The sequence below is a fragment of the Micrasema longulum genome, unplaced genomic scaffold (assembly GCF_059751315.1).
Source record: "Micrasema longulum isolate JH-2025_06_02 unplaced genomic scaffold, ASM5975131v1 h1tg000127l, whole genome shotgun sequence".
Classification (NCBI taxonomy): domain Eukaryota; kingdom Metazoa; phylum Arthropoda; class Insecta; order Trichoptera; family Brachycentridae; genus Micrasema; species Micrasema longulum.
In genome coordinates, this window is record NW_028277333.1 from 1359158 (window position 1) to 1378179 (window position 19022).

Below are 19022 nucleotides of genomic sequence, written 5' to 3' on the forward strand. Positions count from 1 at the left end.
ATGTAAAGCAGCGTTGTTTGGACTTTTGATGTTTTCTCACTAAAACAATGTTGCCTTCCGGTTTTTATTGTACCTTACCCAAAGAACCTAGTTTAAAATTATTTTTGAGCTTAGTGTTTTTTTTTTCACATATGAAATTGCTTATAGCGATAACTTTTCCATTTTTACCTCCAAAATTGCTGTCTGAATTATTATTTTTGTTTTTTATTTTTAGTTATTTGTCTTTTCAACTCATAATCCCTAATATGGCCGCCCAGGGAAGCAATGAATGTGGACTTAACTGCGATGCTAATCAGGAAAATAATTGCAATTGCCTAATTGAATCTTTACTGAAGATAAGTTTTAGTGGTCTTCCATGTAATGAAAAGGAATGTTATGATTATTATTATTAAAATAATATTTAGTTTTATGGAAAATTTTAAATCGGCGTGTGAGGAAAGTGTGTCAGGAAATAGTGGTGTGGCGTTCTATCTCTGCCTACTCCTTCGGAGAAATGGCGTGATGGTTATTTAGTTAGTTATTAGTATAAAAACTAATCTGAGAAATTTCCAATTCTGTAATATCATTATCACTTTGTCTAGACGAGAGACTCCTAAAAGAGGTTTCACAGAATTCTGGAGTTCTGCCGAAGGGTCACAGGAATTTCGTGAGTTAGTGGGGCGTGGGAAAATCGACGTAGAGAACAGAAAAACTGTGTAAATATTTTGTTTTTAATTTTCATAATATTAATTCAAAATACGTTTCACGGGTTCTATTTCTGTCAATTTACATTTTTACTATCGAGATGGGGTTCCACAAAAAAGTTACTAATAATAATGAAAGTTCCATGGACAAAAAATGGAAACCGCTATTCTAAAGCATCGATAATTCGATTCTATGTTTATCAAATAATCGGGTTGTGGTCCTGTGGCTAGCGTCTCGGACTCTCGGATCAAAGGTCCGTGGTTCGAATCCCACTCTACCCCAACTTGATTCCCATTTTCTAATAGTGAGTTATTTACAACTCTTTGAAAATGGCTCTCAAAATTAAATGTTTGGGTAAATCATAAGAATGCAAATATTTCTTTATTTAAAAAAAAAAAAAATAATAATAATCCAGATTTTAAAAATATAAAAATGGTGTATTTTTCCTTCCCATGACCGCATGCCCTGTTTCAAAAGTCACCGCACGCCACTAGTATGTATATTTCATATATTTAGTTTCTGTTTTTAATACGTATAAAGTAGTCACAGTATTTTTTAACTTAAACTGGTAATTGACTGGAGTGTCAAATTGAATGTGCATAAAATATTCAGAAAACATTTTTGAGACATCTCAATTGGAGATCCAGATTTACGGACCTTAACTATAAAACTTCTTGTCATAAACATAATATACTTAGTCTTGAGGATCGTCGTTTGTTATTAGATATGGGTATTTTACATGACATTCTTAATGGACGTCTTGATAGTCCTGTTCTGGTTTCTGAGTTGGCCCTTAACGTACCTGGCTACCGCACCCGTCACACGAATCTATCTCTTTTCCATGTACCCACAGTTCGCACCAACTATGCTCAGAACTCTCCTCTGATTCGCTTGACGCGTAATTATAATTTATTTTTCAATAACATAGACATATTTAATTACAGTAAACTCACTTTTAAAACCAAAATTAAAAAACTATTATTTGATAAAAATTATGTTTCGTTATAAAAAAAAATATATTTATATTTTTACATTATAATTTTAAATTGTTTCTATTCACTCTTATCAAATACACACTTACCCTGTCCTTAAACCTACCCTCACACCCATATACAATCACACACATATTCACATACCTACCAAAACCACACTCCACTTTTTTACACACGCATCCTCACACACAAAAAAAAACTCGCACACATGCACTTCTATAAATTATATTTAACTGAACTGGATTTTTATAATTGTATTTATGTGAAAAACTGATTTGGCTTTATTTTATGTTTTTTTTATTATGTTGTGTATATTTCTTTGTATTGCTGTTGTTTTTCTTAATAAACAAAATAAAATAAATAAATAAAACAATAAACATAAATATATAACATTCAAATGAGGAAGTTCAGTGTTTAAAAATAAAAAAAATGTTAATGGACTATTAAAGTAAGAATTTATTTTTTTTAAATGTTTATATATCAGTGCTTGATTTGTAAAAAAAAACTTGTGAAATTTGATAAATGATATTGGTTAAACTGAAAATAACTATAATTTCTACTATTATATGAACAAAATATTACATGAAAGAACAGAGATCGACTAATTTGAATAAATCATGTTTCACACACAGTACAAGGATCAGGTTGTAAAACCATTAAAAAGTGAAAAATATCATACTTGAATTAGTTCAGTGGTTTAATTTTTTTACTTGTTTTTTTTCTCATAAAATGGCATTGCATAATAAATTGTATGCTTTTGTCAATGTCATGTTAAATTATTTTATAAACAAACTGGTTCGCAGTACGCAACCAGCAACCAGCACCAACCAACTATTTTTATGTATTGAATTTGCTATAATTTTTTTAAAGTTTTGTTATTTTGAAATTACCCTGTCCTAGATGTCACAAGTTCTCGTCGATGAATTATGTCGATTGGTGAGTTGGCTTCTTGATTTCGAAGAACTTGTGACGTAGTTCAAAGTAGTTCAGTTTTATGAAAATAGTTTTTATTAATATTTTCATACATTTTTGAAAAACTTCGCCATATAATTAAATGCTCTAATTTTTATCACCTGTAAGAAAACATTTTTTAATTTCCCATAGCACTAAACTTCCTCATTATTTTGTACATTAAATATTTGATATAATTGGTAGGTAAACTTAGAATAATAAACAAAACAACTTCTGTAGGAACTCAAAAAAACAATGCATATATTATAAAGTAACAATTAACTATAAATGATAAGATACATATAACTTTTAATGATTGAAAAATCAACACTGGAAAGGATATTTTTTAGTTGTTTAACATTACTTGAGCACCTTCATTTGGTTTCGTAACAAATATTATTTTGTTTACATCGTAGTTGCCGGCAGCATGATGGTCTTTATAATATTTGTCCACCAACATATCCACATAGGCCGATGCCTTGGACTGGGGACAAAGAGCTACAATACAACCACCCCAGCTGAAACAGACAAAGAATTACAACCCCTTCTCATCTTGCCAACAAATATAGAAAATAGTTAACATGTCAAAAACACTCTAATTGCTATTGTTTACTTTTCAAGTATGTATATAAAATCCAAATATACTGAGAGATCAGTTGTATGCTCCCAATAGTTATACTAGTTATGCAAGAGAGATGTCATGCACTATTTTACACACCCAGAAGCCGTACAAATGCAAGTTAGAATTCATCCATTAATAGAGCAATTCACTCGCTGAATAAAACTTCTGCGGATATATTTTTCTGTACAAATCGGCATTTTAGCAGCTATCTGCTATCTATTTATTAACTTTTAACTTATATTTTCAGTCTGCATTATGTGATGGGTCGAACAACCCATAAGTAATGCAGACTATAATTATTATTATTCTTTATTTACAATTAAGAAAATGACGGCAGTAGCCGTCAGTCCAAAAGACATTTAGTGAAAAGACGGATGAGCCTGTGTGAAACTGAAGTAATTATATGGTAGGAGGAGATATTGTGTCCCTATAAAAAACAATCAGCTACAAAAGTGTCCTAGTATGGTAAGTCAAATAACCTCAAACCAATAACGTTCCAATCAAAAGTAAAATATTTTTTTTTTTTAAATAATGTTATGATACATTAAAAAAATGTGTCCGCTTACGTGTTAACTATTTAAAAAAACTATATCATTATAAAAACATAGTGATTAAAAATTAATCAAGAATTAGTATTTTGATGAATTATAAAAAGTTATGCACAGCAAAAAATATTTCAAAGGCTCTGTAAAGAAAAAAATAAATTATTACCCTGCGCCGGTAAGTCGCGCATGGACTCCGAATTCGTCTGATAACTCCACAAGGCGGTCAAGGGCGGGATCAGAGCACTCGTACAGATATCTAAGACTCTCGTGACTCTGACGCATTAATAAACCAAGTGAACATAAGCGGTCTCCTTCAGACCAAGCTTTACATAAGTTTGTAAATTTTTGAACACGCAATGCCTCTGAAACAATATAAAAATATGTCGGTTAAACCAAAACATAATATCTCACGATATAATGATTCCTGAGTAAACAAAGATGCAAAATACATCTACATTTAAATGTTCAAATGTTGATCTAATAATATACTGGAATATGTATTATTTAAATTGATCAACATGCGTGGAACATAATCATGATAGACAGATGAGACAGAATTTATTAAATAACTCGATTTCTTTTCTCAGTATTTTTATCCGAGAGTGCCCATCGAGTAGAAAACACTAGTTCAGGGTTCTGGTACTGTTTTACACACTGAATTGTGAATACAACTGAGAAAATAGAGTTTTGAAAATAGTCATCAGAACATAATATAATAGCAGAAAGAAATAAAAATTTACCTTGAAATACATGTAAGGCCCTATCTCGGGGTTTGTGCATGTGTAAGATGGAAGGAAGACGAGATGCTCGAGCCAGCATTCCTTCCAAACTGTCCCCCAGCATTTGATGAACTTCACTCAAAGATGCTTCTCCAATATCCAGACCGGCATCTTCTGCTATTAGCTGTAATTAATAGTAAATAATATACAAATAGATTTCCTTTCAACAATCTTAAATTATAAAAGATTTCAACCTGTTTGGGTATTATATTACAAAATGTTTTCTAAGTCTAGGTCTGATTTGTTTTCTGATCTGTATAAATTTAGCTTGAAGTAGGAATAACAAGGATAAAAGTAGGCTGAATGCTGTCAAAATGCAATCACTCAAGCTAATGTGTGGTAAAAGTATATACAATAGGTGTACAAATGTTGAGATTCCCGCTTTTTGTAAGGCTAAGAAAAGCATTTTTCATAAAATCAAAAAAGGAGTGCTGCATTAGTTTAGACATTTAGAGCAAATGGACAGTAAAAAAACCGCTAAAAAGATTTACAGTGCAAATATTTACAGTGAATGTAGAAAACGTAGACCAAGAAAGACATGGCATGATCAAATCCAACTGATACTTGAAGATGGATTTATGAAAAGTTGGAATAATTGATATGCGAACATGAGAATCTGAATAAATGTGCAAGGTGTATGTATACGAAGGAAGCAAAGACAGAGTAAAGTAGCATTCTATCCTCTCTTTCTACCCCCGCGTGGAAATGGCGTGATGGTTTTTAAATATATAATTGTTAACTAATCCATGTTTAAGGTTTACCAAATATTCTAAATTTCAGTGCAGTTGCACTTCAAAATTAATCTAATTCATATATACTATGGAATTTATGCAGTTGGAAATACTGTCCTGATTTCTGAGAGCGTGGCTGCACTTCAGCGTCAAAATTTTGTATGGAGTGCCGCACAGTGTAGCACAGCTGTAGTGCGGTTTGTTTCATCCAAAACAGTGAAAATAATATTTATTGTTGCCGCGATGCAACTCGCAGTGGCACTCTAGTGCGGTTTGACCTCTAAGATGAACCTCAATAATACAAAAATTATAACAAATATCATTATTAGCAATGGCACAGTCGGCCGCGATATTTTTTTTTGTTTTTTTTTATTTTAATTGTGCGTCACCTTAAAGGTGTTTTGCCAGTGTCATGTTAAATATTTTTAAAAAATAAGAAATGAATAAAAATTTAGATTAATTTCTTATTTTGGGAAGGCGGGGTAAGAAGGAAATCACAGACGAATTTGGTTGATTTTAATGAATTCCAATATTAGTTTGAGGATAGGAAGTTTAGGAGAGTGAAGAAGAGTTTGCATGTTAGTAGGAAGGTGGGAGTGTTTGGATATTTCAGGAAGAAAGGAAGGAAATCCATCATTTATCGGGCAGAAGAGGAATATGTGGTTGAGATCCTCCTCACCCAAAAGGCCTCGCACATTGGGGAGTCTAATACTTTTAGCCTTCCCATACAACAATGCCCCAACCGCATTCGGCAAATGGTGGACGTTTCTTGTTCACAGGGTATAACCTTTTTGAACGAATGACTCATTGGTATATCTGGTTGAATCAGAGCATAGTGTTGCCCTTTGTAGAGTTTACTAACCTTCCACTGTTCCGTCCATCTTACCAGCAATTCTTCTTTAGGGGAGACGAGAATGTCTTCGATGAGTATATGGGAATATTTAGTGTTTCCACAGATGGAGTCAACTGATTCATTCCCTGGAATGCCGTGGTGACGTGGAATCCAAGCTAACACTACTAGTATTTCTCTACTGTTTATGTTGAAAAGGAGACTTCTGATTTCCAGCTCAAGAAAATCTTCAGGATGATTAAAGGGATTGAATTGAATTTTAAAAATGGAGCTCAAGGAGTCTGTCAGGATAAGGGCATTGTTAAAACTGTTGGTGTCAACATATTGAATAGCCTCTCGAATGGTTATGCACTCCGCTGTAAATACGGAAGTGCACGGTGGAAGGCGAAACTGGGAATAGTCTCCGTTTGTACAGAAGAGAAATGCAGATCCGGTACAAGTAACGGAATCTTATTTGGATTCATCCGCGTATATTAATGACCAGTGTTTCCATTCATCTTTAATGATTGAGTTAAATAAAGAAACGGGATTGAAGAATTAGTTTTAATACCTATGTAGGGTAAAATTTTAGATTTGAAGTTGTGATTAAAAAAGGGATAGTTGTAAATTGGAAGAGTAGGACTTAAGAATATTTTTGGAATATAATTTTGGAACTTCTGATAGCTTTTTATTAGTGCATACGTTTTTACATCTATTGCTTGTTTTTAGCTTCAAAGATTTTTTTGTTTGGGCTTGAATTTTTTGGATTTTAATATACCTCGTTTAGTCACCATCCCATCAAGGGATTGGACAGTTCGATTTTGTTTTTCATTTTTGTTTTAGGAATGTTTTTGTCTGTAGAATTTATAATTATGTTTAAAAACTTTGTATAAACGCTTTTCATATCAGGAGGCATTGAGTAAGTTGAAAAAAAAGATGAATTTTCAAGGAGAAGGGTGAATTTCTCCCAATTGGCTTTTTTAAAACTATATTTTGGGGGTTTAGAGGGGCTAAAAGCTTTAACATGGTTGCAAATATACTGATGTACGATTGGAAAGTGGTCACTAGAGTGAGATTCATCAAGAATGTTCCACGTTGTTGAGGAGGATAAATTATGAGAACAAAGGGATAGGTCAACACCACAAGGTTTTTGGGAAAGAGAGCTTATCCTAGTGGGAGAACTATCATTGAGAATACATAAATTATTTTCATCTATAAAATTCAATCAACTATTATCAATACGATCCGAGATAGCACTACCCCAGCTGGGAGAATGTGCATTAAAATCACCGAGAATAAAGACCGGAATGTTGGGAATACAAGTCGTTATTCCACAGGGAAAAGTCAAAAGAACAGTTTGGGGGAAACAGATTTCTAAGCCATTTTTTCAATAATAATACTTGTTATTTGGAAAAATAAGATTCGTGGATGATTTAGTCGGGAAAAAAGATATGATTTTTGATAAGCAAGGCCGAGCCCCCCTTACCATCTAAGCGTTCATCTCAAACACAGCTGTAGCCAGTAAATCAAAAAAAAATTATCTGGTTTGAACCATATTTCGGACAAAGCCGCCATATCTATATGAGAGGGTCCATTGTCTTGCAGGGCACCCGCTGGCACAGGGCAGGTTTAAACTGTGCAACTCGGTTATAAGCTTAGACTATACCTTTTCCGCATAATCAATAAGTGCGAAAGCACTACAATTAATGATATAAATCATAAACGTATAAAACATGTGAGTCGAGGTCCTGTAAAAATACCAAGACAAAATCTATATCTTCATATTTTAAAAGGGAAATCAGATCAATTTGATTGGATATAACACTGCGGGTATTCCATTGTAAAATATCAAAAGTTTTGTGCTGCATAATGGAAGATTTATCGGGTGATCGGCCTACCCTGGGGAAGACCCGAGTCGAGAAGTTGTTTTGTAAGTTGATGAATAGTTTTGGCGACATTATTTGGTATTAGGAATGGATTCACTGTAATAGATGTGATAAGAGCAATTAGCCTTATATTTATGTTTTTTGTAGATTTTTCTTGGTAAAACTCCATAGTTAATGATTCAGATGAAATTACGGATAAAACTTTTTGGCTTAGTTTCATTTATATTTCATTTTGACCAATGAGCGCTTTCGCCTACGAAGGCATCTTCAGTGAAACTAAACCAAGAAGTTTTATCGATAGTTTTATTTATAATTTTATCTAAATCATTCGCAATTAGACTTGCCAGACTTTGTGAGACATCTTTAGTGTTTAATGGGGGAGAGGATTCACGATAATGGAGGGCGCAGCCATTGAGGCTACTATAGGGAGATTAATAAGACAGCGAATTAAGTTTTTCTAGAGCGGTTTTGGTAATATTTGGATACACAGTTGGCCGAGAGAAATTTTCTTTATAAACCGTTTTTTCTAAACGACACAGTTTTTTGTGGGGATTGGGAGTAACTACTTAACTTTTGGACATTTTCTGCAAGTTTTACAGTTTTGAAAGATTCAGCATAAGATTTTTCTTTATTATAAGTCATTTTCGACGCTTTGAAATAGGAAATGTTTAGTTCAGACATATTTTTTAAAATTATATTTTGTCTAACAAATTCCGGACAAACTTTATTAGTAGCCGTGTGACTAACAGAGCAATTTACACAGAAACTATTTTCAATCTGAGTCATGCAAGATTCCCCAAGATGTCCATCTCCGCATTTGTAGCAGTGAGGGTCGGATCTACAGAGGTTCTTAGAGTGGCCAAAAGAGAGGCACTTAAAACATTGTATTGATGGAAACTATTGCGGGAAAAACAGAAAATACATTTTCAGGAAGAGAATGTCCTTGAAATGTGAGGACTACCGTTTGGGTCGGAACCCATGTAATAGTCGTAGAATCTAAAGAAAATACCTTTCTCGAAAGCCGTCTACTTTTTATTATTTTACCACAATTGTCTGGTAGCTCAATATTATTTAAAATCGCTTTGCGAGTCAATTCAATGAGAATTCTCCTGACGAGACCCATACAAGAAACCATGAAAAATAGAATAAATTATTAATAGTTAAGTTGACTGAGCACTTGATTATTAACAAAATTATTTACTAACAAAAAGTTTTTAAATGCAATGGATATTTTATTGCGGCCTATCTTGTTTATGCCCCCTCTGGTAACATCTGTAATACCATTTGCATGAAGCTGTTTTCCAACCTCTATGCAGTTTATGGTGACTGCAGAATTTTCCAAAACATTCCTTTGAACCAGAAACGGTACACAATCTCTATTAGTGTAATACATTTGTTGTATGTAAGATTCTTCCGATGGAGCTAAATTTACAATTGCGATGATATATTTCTCCAAAGTATGTTCAGAATTTAAGTTTGCCAACATTGAGGGAAGAGCTTTCTCTAGGGAATCGTTTTTATCATTGGACATTTGTTTCTCGGTTTGGGGATTTGATCCGGTCATCCAATCATTTAAAAACTGATCATTTGGAATTTGGATTCCATCTGGGGGATCTGGAGGTTTCTCATTTCCATCCATAGTTAAAAGATCAAAATATTATTTAATTAAAATGGGAAAAAAAAAACTTGAAATTATTGTGTGAATAAAGTTATTTGTGATTTTTTTTTAAATAGATACTGATGCACTAAAAGAAAGGATTATCACAATTTTTAAAACTTAAAGAACACTTAAAACATTTTTAAAAAAACACACCAAAGACTGGGAGCACTTTGATAGATGGAAACCACTATTAAAGGTTATTGTTGCAATAGGCAGGGATAATCAAACCAGTGAAATTAAAAGAAAGATAGGTCTCACTTGAGTGTTATTTGGTAAATTAAATTCCACATTTCGAAGTTCTATTCCAAACTCCCTAAAGACTAAAAGTATTTGACCAATGTGTCCTACCCGTCCTTACACGCAGCACGGCGACTATGACTATGACCAAGCAGTCTTCTTATAAATTGTAAGTTGCTCAGAGTAGTATGCTTGAAATGCGTTATGCTTGGAATAACACTAAGAGATAGAAAGAGAAACAATTGGATCCGCAGTCAAACCAAAGTATGTAATGTGGTGGAAAGGATCGATTAGTTGTAGTGGAAATGGGCATACCATGTTGCTCAAATGTCTGATGATAGATGGACAAGGCATGTTCTTGAGTGAAGACCGAGGAATAGGAGGCCCCATGGATGCCCATCAATGAGATGGTCGGAAGATACTCGGAAGTTTGCCGGTAGACAATGAATAAGAACAGCGCAGAACCGGGAGTAGTGGAGGAGACAGGGGGAAACCTATGTTCTGCAGTGGACCAACATAGGCTGATTATAATGATGCTCTAGGAAAATTACAAAATATGCTCAATAATATGTACCTTGGCAGCAAGTTTACACTCTCTAACACGTTGATTGAAGTGATCGGAAGCCGCCTTATTTGCTTCAACTAAAGAATGTGCAACCACAAAAACTGCTTCATCCGGAAGACCAATGGCTTTGTTTCTCAATGGAGCCCAGCTAATATGTTGAGCTGATCCTGTAAACAAATATATTTTTTCAGTTCTATTAATAATTTTCCAAAAATTAATATGTGTAGCACTCGCTTTAATCTCCAAACATTTTTTATTATATTGCTATCCTATTCTCACAACATAGTTACTCATTATCAAATGAGCAGCAGGTTTGCATATTCTATCGCATTCTAAGGTGATACTCTTCCCTGGATCCCATCAGCCACCTGCGCTTTCCCCATCATTCAGGAGATGGAATCGAAATATTACATTTAACTAATAAAAATAATCAACTAAATAATTTGGAAATTCTTGAAATAAAAAAGCCATCAAACAAAATTAAAATATTATTAATAATCAATTAAACTTAAGTCAAAGCCCTATCTTTAATATTTTCCCTATAAAATCTAACCCTACCTTAAACACAATTACCCCCTCCTCTACCTCTGCCCCTCCATAAACAAAATCAACCCCTCTCTATCCTCATTGACACCTACTTATCTGTTCACTGTTTCTTTAACATATGTATGTTTAGTTATCGTATAACCCTGAAGAGGTCAACGTGTGGTTGCCGAAACTAGTTGGTTGTGACAATAAAAAGTGGTTCATAAAACAAAGTAATTTTAACTATGTATCTCTAAAATATAACAATGATCCACAAAGCTACAACTACAAATATCCTAAATACTATTATTTTAGAACTATGCACATATTCCTCACCACATTCTGCCAAAAATGCAATAGCTTGATCCATCCCCCCTCCTTCTGTTCCAATTAGCCTTTCACTTGTGGCACAAAGTTTTGCCATTTTGGATTTTCCAATACTTAACTGTAACAAAATTAGATACTGTAATTATTCTACAATTTAAAATACAGGTACATATTTTGAAAAAAATATTTTATGACACTGGTAAAAATACTTTATAATAAAATTCACTTTTTAATTAGGAATGAGATAAGATAACAACAGTGCTATGTTAAGCTTGCATATGTCTATAAAATATTAAGTGTTTTATTTTGAATTACTTGCAATAATTTTAGTTTTAACTTGTAGATACTTATATATATTATGTAATCCAGTCAAGTGTGTAAAAATAAATTTTAATATTAAACTACTAACTGCCTAAAAAAACTGCGAACTTAAAATTGGGTCATAACAGAGCTCCGCATCTGCGGAACATTCGCCTACTTTAGAAGATCCGCATCCAGTTCAGCATTTATCATCTTTTTCTTACCGTAGGGTACTGCATTGGTACACCAATCGCAGCGTATCTTGATAATTTTTGTTACATGAAGTTAAGATGATCAGTCTTACACTTCAGGTGTCAGTCCAGGGACTATAAAAATATTATAGTGTGAAAACACCTTTTTGAACTAAAAATTTCATTACAATTTTTTGAGTTTGTCCAAACGTTTGTAGACAAAATACTGGATTTCACCCCCTTCACTAAAATCAACAGATGGAAGAATTGAACATAGGCAAAATGGTGAATGTTACAGTGTGTAAAGTGGCCACTTAAACCAGCCAATGACAGGTCATTAGCCCTGTCTAGACTTGAAATGCCTAGACTTCCATATTCCCTTCGCTAAAATGTTCTCCATCCCTGTTGTTATTTGTTAATCAAAAGTAATGGTTTTCGAAAGGGATGAAAGCATAACTAAATGTGAGGTCTTGTACGATTTGTGGAAACCTGTCAAAGGTTCTGAGCACACACAATAATTCTCACTATATAAAAATTTAGAACTGTCGGATTTCCAAAAAAAATAAACATGTAGACCGATAACAGAAAATTTGTGGAACAAGGAGAGTCTGATTGTCAACAAAAAAAAACTGTCATTGCAGTAATTCCGTTAATGAAGTTCAAAACAGTGCCACTAATATCATTTTCTCATTAAAAAATATTATTTATCTGGCAGGCCCCGGAGTAGGCGCATATTCTTACAATAATTGACATGTACTAAAACTATACATACTTGATTGGACTTGAACAGTGACAATGCGGCAGCACAGACCAAGGCACTAGAGCTGGATAAGCCGGCGGCAGGAGGAATGGTCCCACTAACAACTGCCAAGAAACCACTAACATTATCCATAGAACACCTGTTACTGTCAGGTTTGAAGTCATTTTCCAGGTTCGGGTCCAATTTTTGTTTTTTCAACTTGGAAATTTCTTCAGCAGCGCCCTTGACGCCGCACAATACATACTCAAACCATTCAGGACCTCCCTCTTCCTTTCTGAAATGAAAAAAATTATCTAATTTCTAATTTAACATTTAAATAACAGTGAATTGTGATGAAATACATAAAAACAGTGAAACTATACAAATGCTTACTGTATACAATAAATAAATATACCAAATGGTAAATAAAATGTATTTGGTGCATCGGAATAATGATTGAAAATGAAAGACAAAACAGGACGCTAAGGGAACAGTTGAAGGAAACATTTATATATATTATTCACACAGTTCTGAGAGGTAAATAGCATTAAAAGGAGAAATAATACACAATCTTATTTTCATTCTGCGCATAGGTGCCAAGGTTACCAAATAATAGACAGGTCTTTTTTGCCTTTAGATGGAGTGTGCGTGAGTGTTGGACAAGCAATAATATTTTTTCACATTACAATGTTTTATTTACGACAGTGTATATCTCAATTAATAAGACTTCAGCCATGCGATTAATAAACACATAAATATCAATTTTCAAAAGATAATACAGTTTATTTTTCCATGCACTAATATAAGTCTGTTATTACATATTGAGAGGTAATCTGTAAAGTAATGAATAAATAAATGAAGTATTTGAAATTCCGCAATATAACACAGTAGAACTCTGGTTATCCAAACACCACCCATCCGAATTGCCAATGTTTTTTGTCAAAGCAATTAACTTTACTGGACATATTTAAGCAAGTTTTTATGTGATAACGTTTGGCACTCATTAATCCTGATTATTAGAGTTTTACTGTACCTGAAAATATAATATATGCTGTTCGGTATTGAATCACTAATCTTTAAATAGAGGTTTATATTAAAACTAAACCAGCTGATAATTGTTGTGTAATTGACAGATTATTAACAAATTAAACTATTAACTTTGATTCGACGAATATGTACGTAGTTGTGTATGCAGAAAGGAGAAAAGTGACTTTTATTTAAGTATTAAATTTGAAAGTAATGTTTAGAATGATTTTTGGAATCAACAAACAAACTAATAATTATTCTACAAAATTAAGATTTAGGAAAAAACTATAGCTAGTAAAAAGTACTAAATCAGGTTAACCTACAATTTTAAAACATTTAAAATCATTTATTTGAAAATCAAAAGAACCTTTAAAAAAATATATATATTTCATTAGTATCACTATTTTCTAAATCACTGATTCAATTCATATTAATGATGGGCAGTGAAAGAGTATTATATCAATTAACTAAATAAAATTATACATAGCCAATTGTACTCAATTATAATGTAAAATTTCATTTAGTAGTACAATGATTGAGTTGTAGAGTTACAAAACCCACTCTCGAGGCTTTTTGTACTTATGAGAAAATCACAAAAAACAATCATTAGTTTTAAAATATACATATCACAATAAACATATGGGGCAAAGAGAGTTTTGTAACTCACCTGAATCCTTATTTTGATATGTCAAAGGAATGGAGCGGGATTTGAGACTCACAGACATCTTATTTCATAGACATTCTCAAAACATTGATAAATCTAAATCTCATCTCTTTTTTTTCTCGAAATTCATCCAGACCAGGATTTGTAACTCCGATCTAAATTTGTTGCAACACAGAGGGAAAACATTTTTAAGAAAGGAATATGGAAGTATAGGCATTTACAGAGCTTATGACCTGTCATTGGTGTATAAAGTTGCCACTTAAACCAGCCAATGACAGGTCATAAGCCCTGTAAATGCCAAGACTTCCAGATTCCCTTCTCAAAAATGTTTCCCTCTGTTGTAACAAATTTAGATAGAAATAACTACCTAGGGAGGAAATCCAGCCTGTCTGCAAACATTTGGACGTACTCAAAACATTTTTGTAACTAACTCAAATTATGTTAAAAAAAATAACGCAAAGTTGATACAATTTTTACTAAATGAAAATTTTTTAAAATTTGATTGAGTTTTAAAAAATGTTTTCATATTACACACAGGCCGATGTAATATTAAAGCCTTTTTTAAAACGCCATAGCCATATTACCAATGTATCTAATTGAATACATTACCTACAACTTCAAATGTATCATTTTTAATACCATTCAAAGTTGTAATAGTTGCATATTTATAATATTTCTATTATTGAACTCAAGTTGAATATTCAAAACGCAACAAATAAATTATTTATGAGTTTATAAATTTATACCCAGTTTGGAATAAAAAAGTAAATAGTACATTTGCATAGTTATAAGCAAATTCAATCGCTAATGCACAGTAAAAATAATTCCGCTGGTAAGTTTTTTGTTAGTCAGAAAATACCGAGTTATATTTGAACAAAGAAAATTTTTATACACAAAAAGATATATTTGTTGAAAAATCTTTGAATTTAAAGCACTGCATTTTTTTTATTTGTTAACTGTATTGAAAAATTGTTATAATATTTATTTAATAACCCAGAATTCTAACCCATATAATGAAATTTTATATCTCGACTTATAATATGTAGTTGAGTTTGAGTGACACTTTTCTAGTAAAAAACAAGACTTTAAATAACACATTATTTATTCGCGAACAAGGTTTCAACTAGGTTATCATAATAATCCATGTTTGTTTTTTTTAACAAACAGGAGTGAATATGTTTCACAGGCTAGACGGATAAATACTTATATTTTGTTTGTAAAAAATATAGATATATTTTATTTGTACAAAAATAGGAATTTACTGGTTTAGAGTTGTCTGAATGTCACCGTTCCAGTCGGGGTAGCGAAGATCCAAGTTAGATAACCACACTTGTGGCTTATCAACAGGTTTAACGGCAATTAGTACACCCTGCTCGAGAGCCATCGGTAGGACAGGATATCCACAATAATCAATATGCTCACCAATGAGATTTACCCTGAAAAAAATAATTTATAAATATGAAGTATTTACAGTCTGAAAAGAAGTTTCAAAGTTTCGAGAAAAATGTATTTTATGTTGACTAGGTAAGGAATACATCTTTCCGTCATATTACTAACATTATTTATTCAGCTTTTAGAAAATATTTGTTACTGGGTAGATTACAAATTTCAAAAGAAAACACTATAAAAAATATGGTTCAAGTGTGGTATCTTTTACTCGAGCCTTTCCAGCGTAATGATGATAATTTATGTTTAATTAGTTCATAAGAATTTTATTACTAAACCTACAAATGAATCCAAACTAAACCTAAAAATTCTTATTTACCCAACACACATATTTATTTGTTCAAGTTAGTTTATATTACACAGTAGTGTCATGGTAATAATATACCTACATGTAATATAGAATTATCAAAAATAAACATAATTTTCAAACTTTATTTTAAATAAATGTAGGGGGTTTTATTTACTCAGGTAACTCATAGCACAATATTTAAACCCTTGTACAATGTATTTCGAGACAGTTTTTCTTCTTATTGATAATCTTTTTTTTTTATCTATAGTCACATGTATGGCATTGTTTGTTGAATTTTTAATTAATTATTTTTTTATTTTGTTTAATCCCTTTATTATTTAATGAATGAAAATATAACAATATTACGAATTGTTGTTGCCAAAGAAAACCATGAATATTTGAAACCCACCTTGGAAAATTATTTGTTTACTGATCCTCCGCAAATACTTATTTTTAAAAGAATTATATATAAACATCATAATATTTCAATCAAATTGTAGCATTAATTTTTAGATTGGAATCCATTTTCATGCATGGAAAATAATTTAACTTTAATATTGATAATATTCAAGAAATCTATGAAATTATGGTTGAACTCAAGCTACCTCTCTCTACAATGGAGCTTCTCGCTACTATCCGTGGCCCTTTTATAGGTCTTCACCTCGAAAAGGAATTTCAAGGCTTTTTAAAAGTTTGATAATCATTTCGACGAATTGATCATGTCTAATCAATTGAATCCCTGTCAGTGAAGAATTCACTTCCCTTTTCTCTCAATCCAATGAAGTGCACATTATGTACTTCTGGATTACCTTCTTTCAGCACAAAGATGCTAAGGCTACCAGATTACAGAAAGCTCCTTCGGGCACCTTTCCTCGTTCGGCTACGAGTAACTTTTCCGTATATGTGGGCACCGCCAAGGAGACTTATGTCCGCTACCTCTCTCTACAAATGAACTCAATTTGATAAAATTATATGCTTTTTATCACAAGGTTACTGTAAATTTATTTATAAAATATTTCTAAAAGCTACAAACCCATGAACATATGTAGTTAGAAGTTTTTAATATTATAATTAACAAGATAACTTTATTACTTAATGTATTCATCTGAAGCTGTTGTGAAAGAATTAAAGAACATACTTAATTGTCAAATCAACGATCAACTTACCTGCCGGGGACACGAACATAAAATTCAGGATCACATTTATATTTATTTTTAAAACACTCAGTTACTGCCAAAACTTCATCTGTTTTAATAACGTTTACCACAGGAATGGAGTCCTCCATTTTCAGTTTGAATAATGATAAAATCAACAGAATTTTATTTCTTCTGACAAGCGCGTATAGCACTCGATGTTTTTAATCACAATGTTCGTTTATCGGATGAACCGATCACTGTATTAGACTCGTTATCAGTCACCAGTAAAGTTGTTATCGACTCCTTTGGGAAAACGAACCATAGTCACGATAAACACATAAAATGGAGCACGTACTGAATCGTAATATTTTCAGTTAGTAATTCATAACAATATGTTTAAGTTACATTCATTGAATTTGATTTGATTTGATTACAACCCTCCTACGAGTTAACCGGCGCGGCACGCGGCAGCTAAACGTCAAACATCAGTAAACGAGTAAACGTCATATGTCATCAGTGCTGCCAATGCCAATTTTCCAAATTCCCCAAAAATCTAGATCAAATTACCCAAATGGGGAGAAAACTAAGTCCCGATTCCCCACAAATTCCAAACATAATAGGGTATTTTCCCTTTTTTTTATTTTGCAAAAAAATAGAAAAAAAAATTACGATGGTAACTGTACTGTTTTTATTTTTTTATGTCCACGCGTTAATTTTTCAGAGCGGTTTAAAAACGTTTACTTTGAATTGGCGCCAAAACGACCATTCGGATGCCGTGTGGGCTTGTGACGTCACGCGTTGCGAATTTGACTGACCGTTCAAACAAATTCATACGAATTTGTTTAGCCTACGTGTTGTTTTTGTTGTAATCGGTGTTTTTACACTGTTTTAACAAATTAACGCGCAAAAAATGTCTTTAGTTATAAGATACAAGAACTGTTTAGTTCCGATGTGCACAAACACTACATTGAAGACGCCAAATAAAGCTTTTTTGGCCATTCCTAGTACCTAATGAAAAAAATGATTGAATGCATTTGAACATTAAGAAACGAGATGTTAAAAAAACAAACCACTTTACTTTTTTCCGTAGGTCTTGTTCAGTACTAAATACTAAATTTAATGATGTAGACTGTAGACTATAAAAACTGACTAAAGGTAGGTACTGAAATTAGCACTTATAAAGCTTGACAGGTACTACAATACTAAAATAGTTTATTCTTTGAAAGTTATTGTTTATATTAATATTTTATTTCCGTATTTATGTTAGTAAGTTTAATTTGTAGAACTGTTGGTTTTCTAAATAAATAAAAAATAAAATTACTCAAAAATTGCTGTATGAAAACCTACCTTATTTATTTGTGAAATTTATTGCATTTACAAAATGGCAACTGACCTTGGGATGCTGGACAGTCTTCACACTTGCAGGAATCTATTATTTCCTAGACTTCATCGCAAATCAACGTCACCGAGTACGCTTTAGTTCTAACTTAATGTTCTGGGTGACTCAACCTTTTACCATTCAAATATCACCCGTCCGTTTTACTTGAATGTAACCTATGGCATTGTCTCCGTAATTTTCTCTATCTGATATATTAATAAGTAAATCACATTTAATAAAAAAAAGGCATTAACACGCACTCGAGCAACAGAGATGTTTACAAGCAATGGTATTTTATGGGTTATGTTGTGTCAAAGTCACGTTACTTCCCTTTTGCATTAAATGTACGCGAAACAATATATTTATAGTACATGCAAATAATACAATTATTTAAATAAATACATCCTGGAAGCAAACATTATATATTTCCTTACCTTACGGCCTTTACATTTCTATACTGGGAACTTAAAAAGTTCGTATTGGGTGAAAAAAAATATCCATCATGATTATATCTATTTTG

General features: G+C 32.4%; 1 protein-coding gene across 1 annotated transcript; it reads right to left on the reverse strand.

Annotated features, from left to right (window-relative positions):
• Nucleotides 1–2862: 2862 nt before the first annotated feature.
• On the reverse strand, nt 2863–17633 carry Galk (N-acetylgalactosamine kinase). Its single transcript, XM_088240997.1, has 8 exons — nt 17155–17633; nt 15516–15689; nt 12597–12858; nt 11343–11451; nt 10491–10648; nt 4535–4697; nt 3961–4156; nt 2863–3145 (listed from the first exon to the last, which is right to left on the reverse strand). The coding sequence occupies exons 1-8, from the start codon at nt 17271–17273 to the stop codon at nt 2974–2976; spliced, it is 1353 nt and encodes a 450-aa protein (XP_088097123.1). The 5' UTR covers nt 17274–17633; the 3' UTR covers nt 2863–2973.
• Between the last annotated feature and the right edge of the window lie 1389 nt (nt 17634–19022).

What these genes read in the sequence shown, in the direction of transcription:
- Galk (XM_088240997.1), bottom strand. Translation starts at nt 17,273, where the DNA reads ATGGAGGACTCCATTCCTGTGGTAAACGTTATTAAAACAGATGAAGTT. An exon ending in TATGTTCGTGTCCCCGGCAG is followed by an intron (nt 15,690 to 17,154) that starts GTAAGTTGATCG and finishes TATTTTTTTCAG; the next exon opens with GGTAAATCTCATTGGTGAGC. An exon ending in GGCCTTACATGTATTTCAAG is followed by an intron (nt 4,157 to 4,534) that starts GTAAATTTTTAT and finishes ATATTGTTTCAG; the next exon opens with AGGCATTGCGTGTTCAAAAA.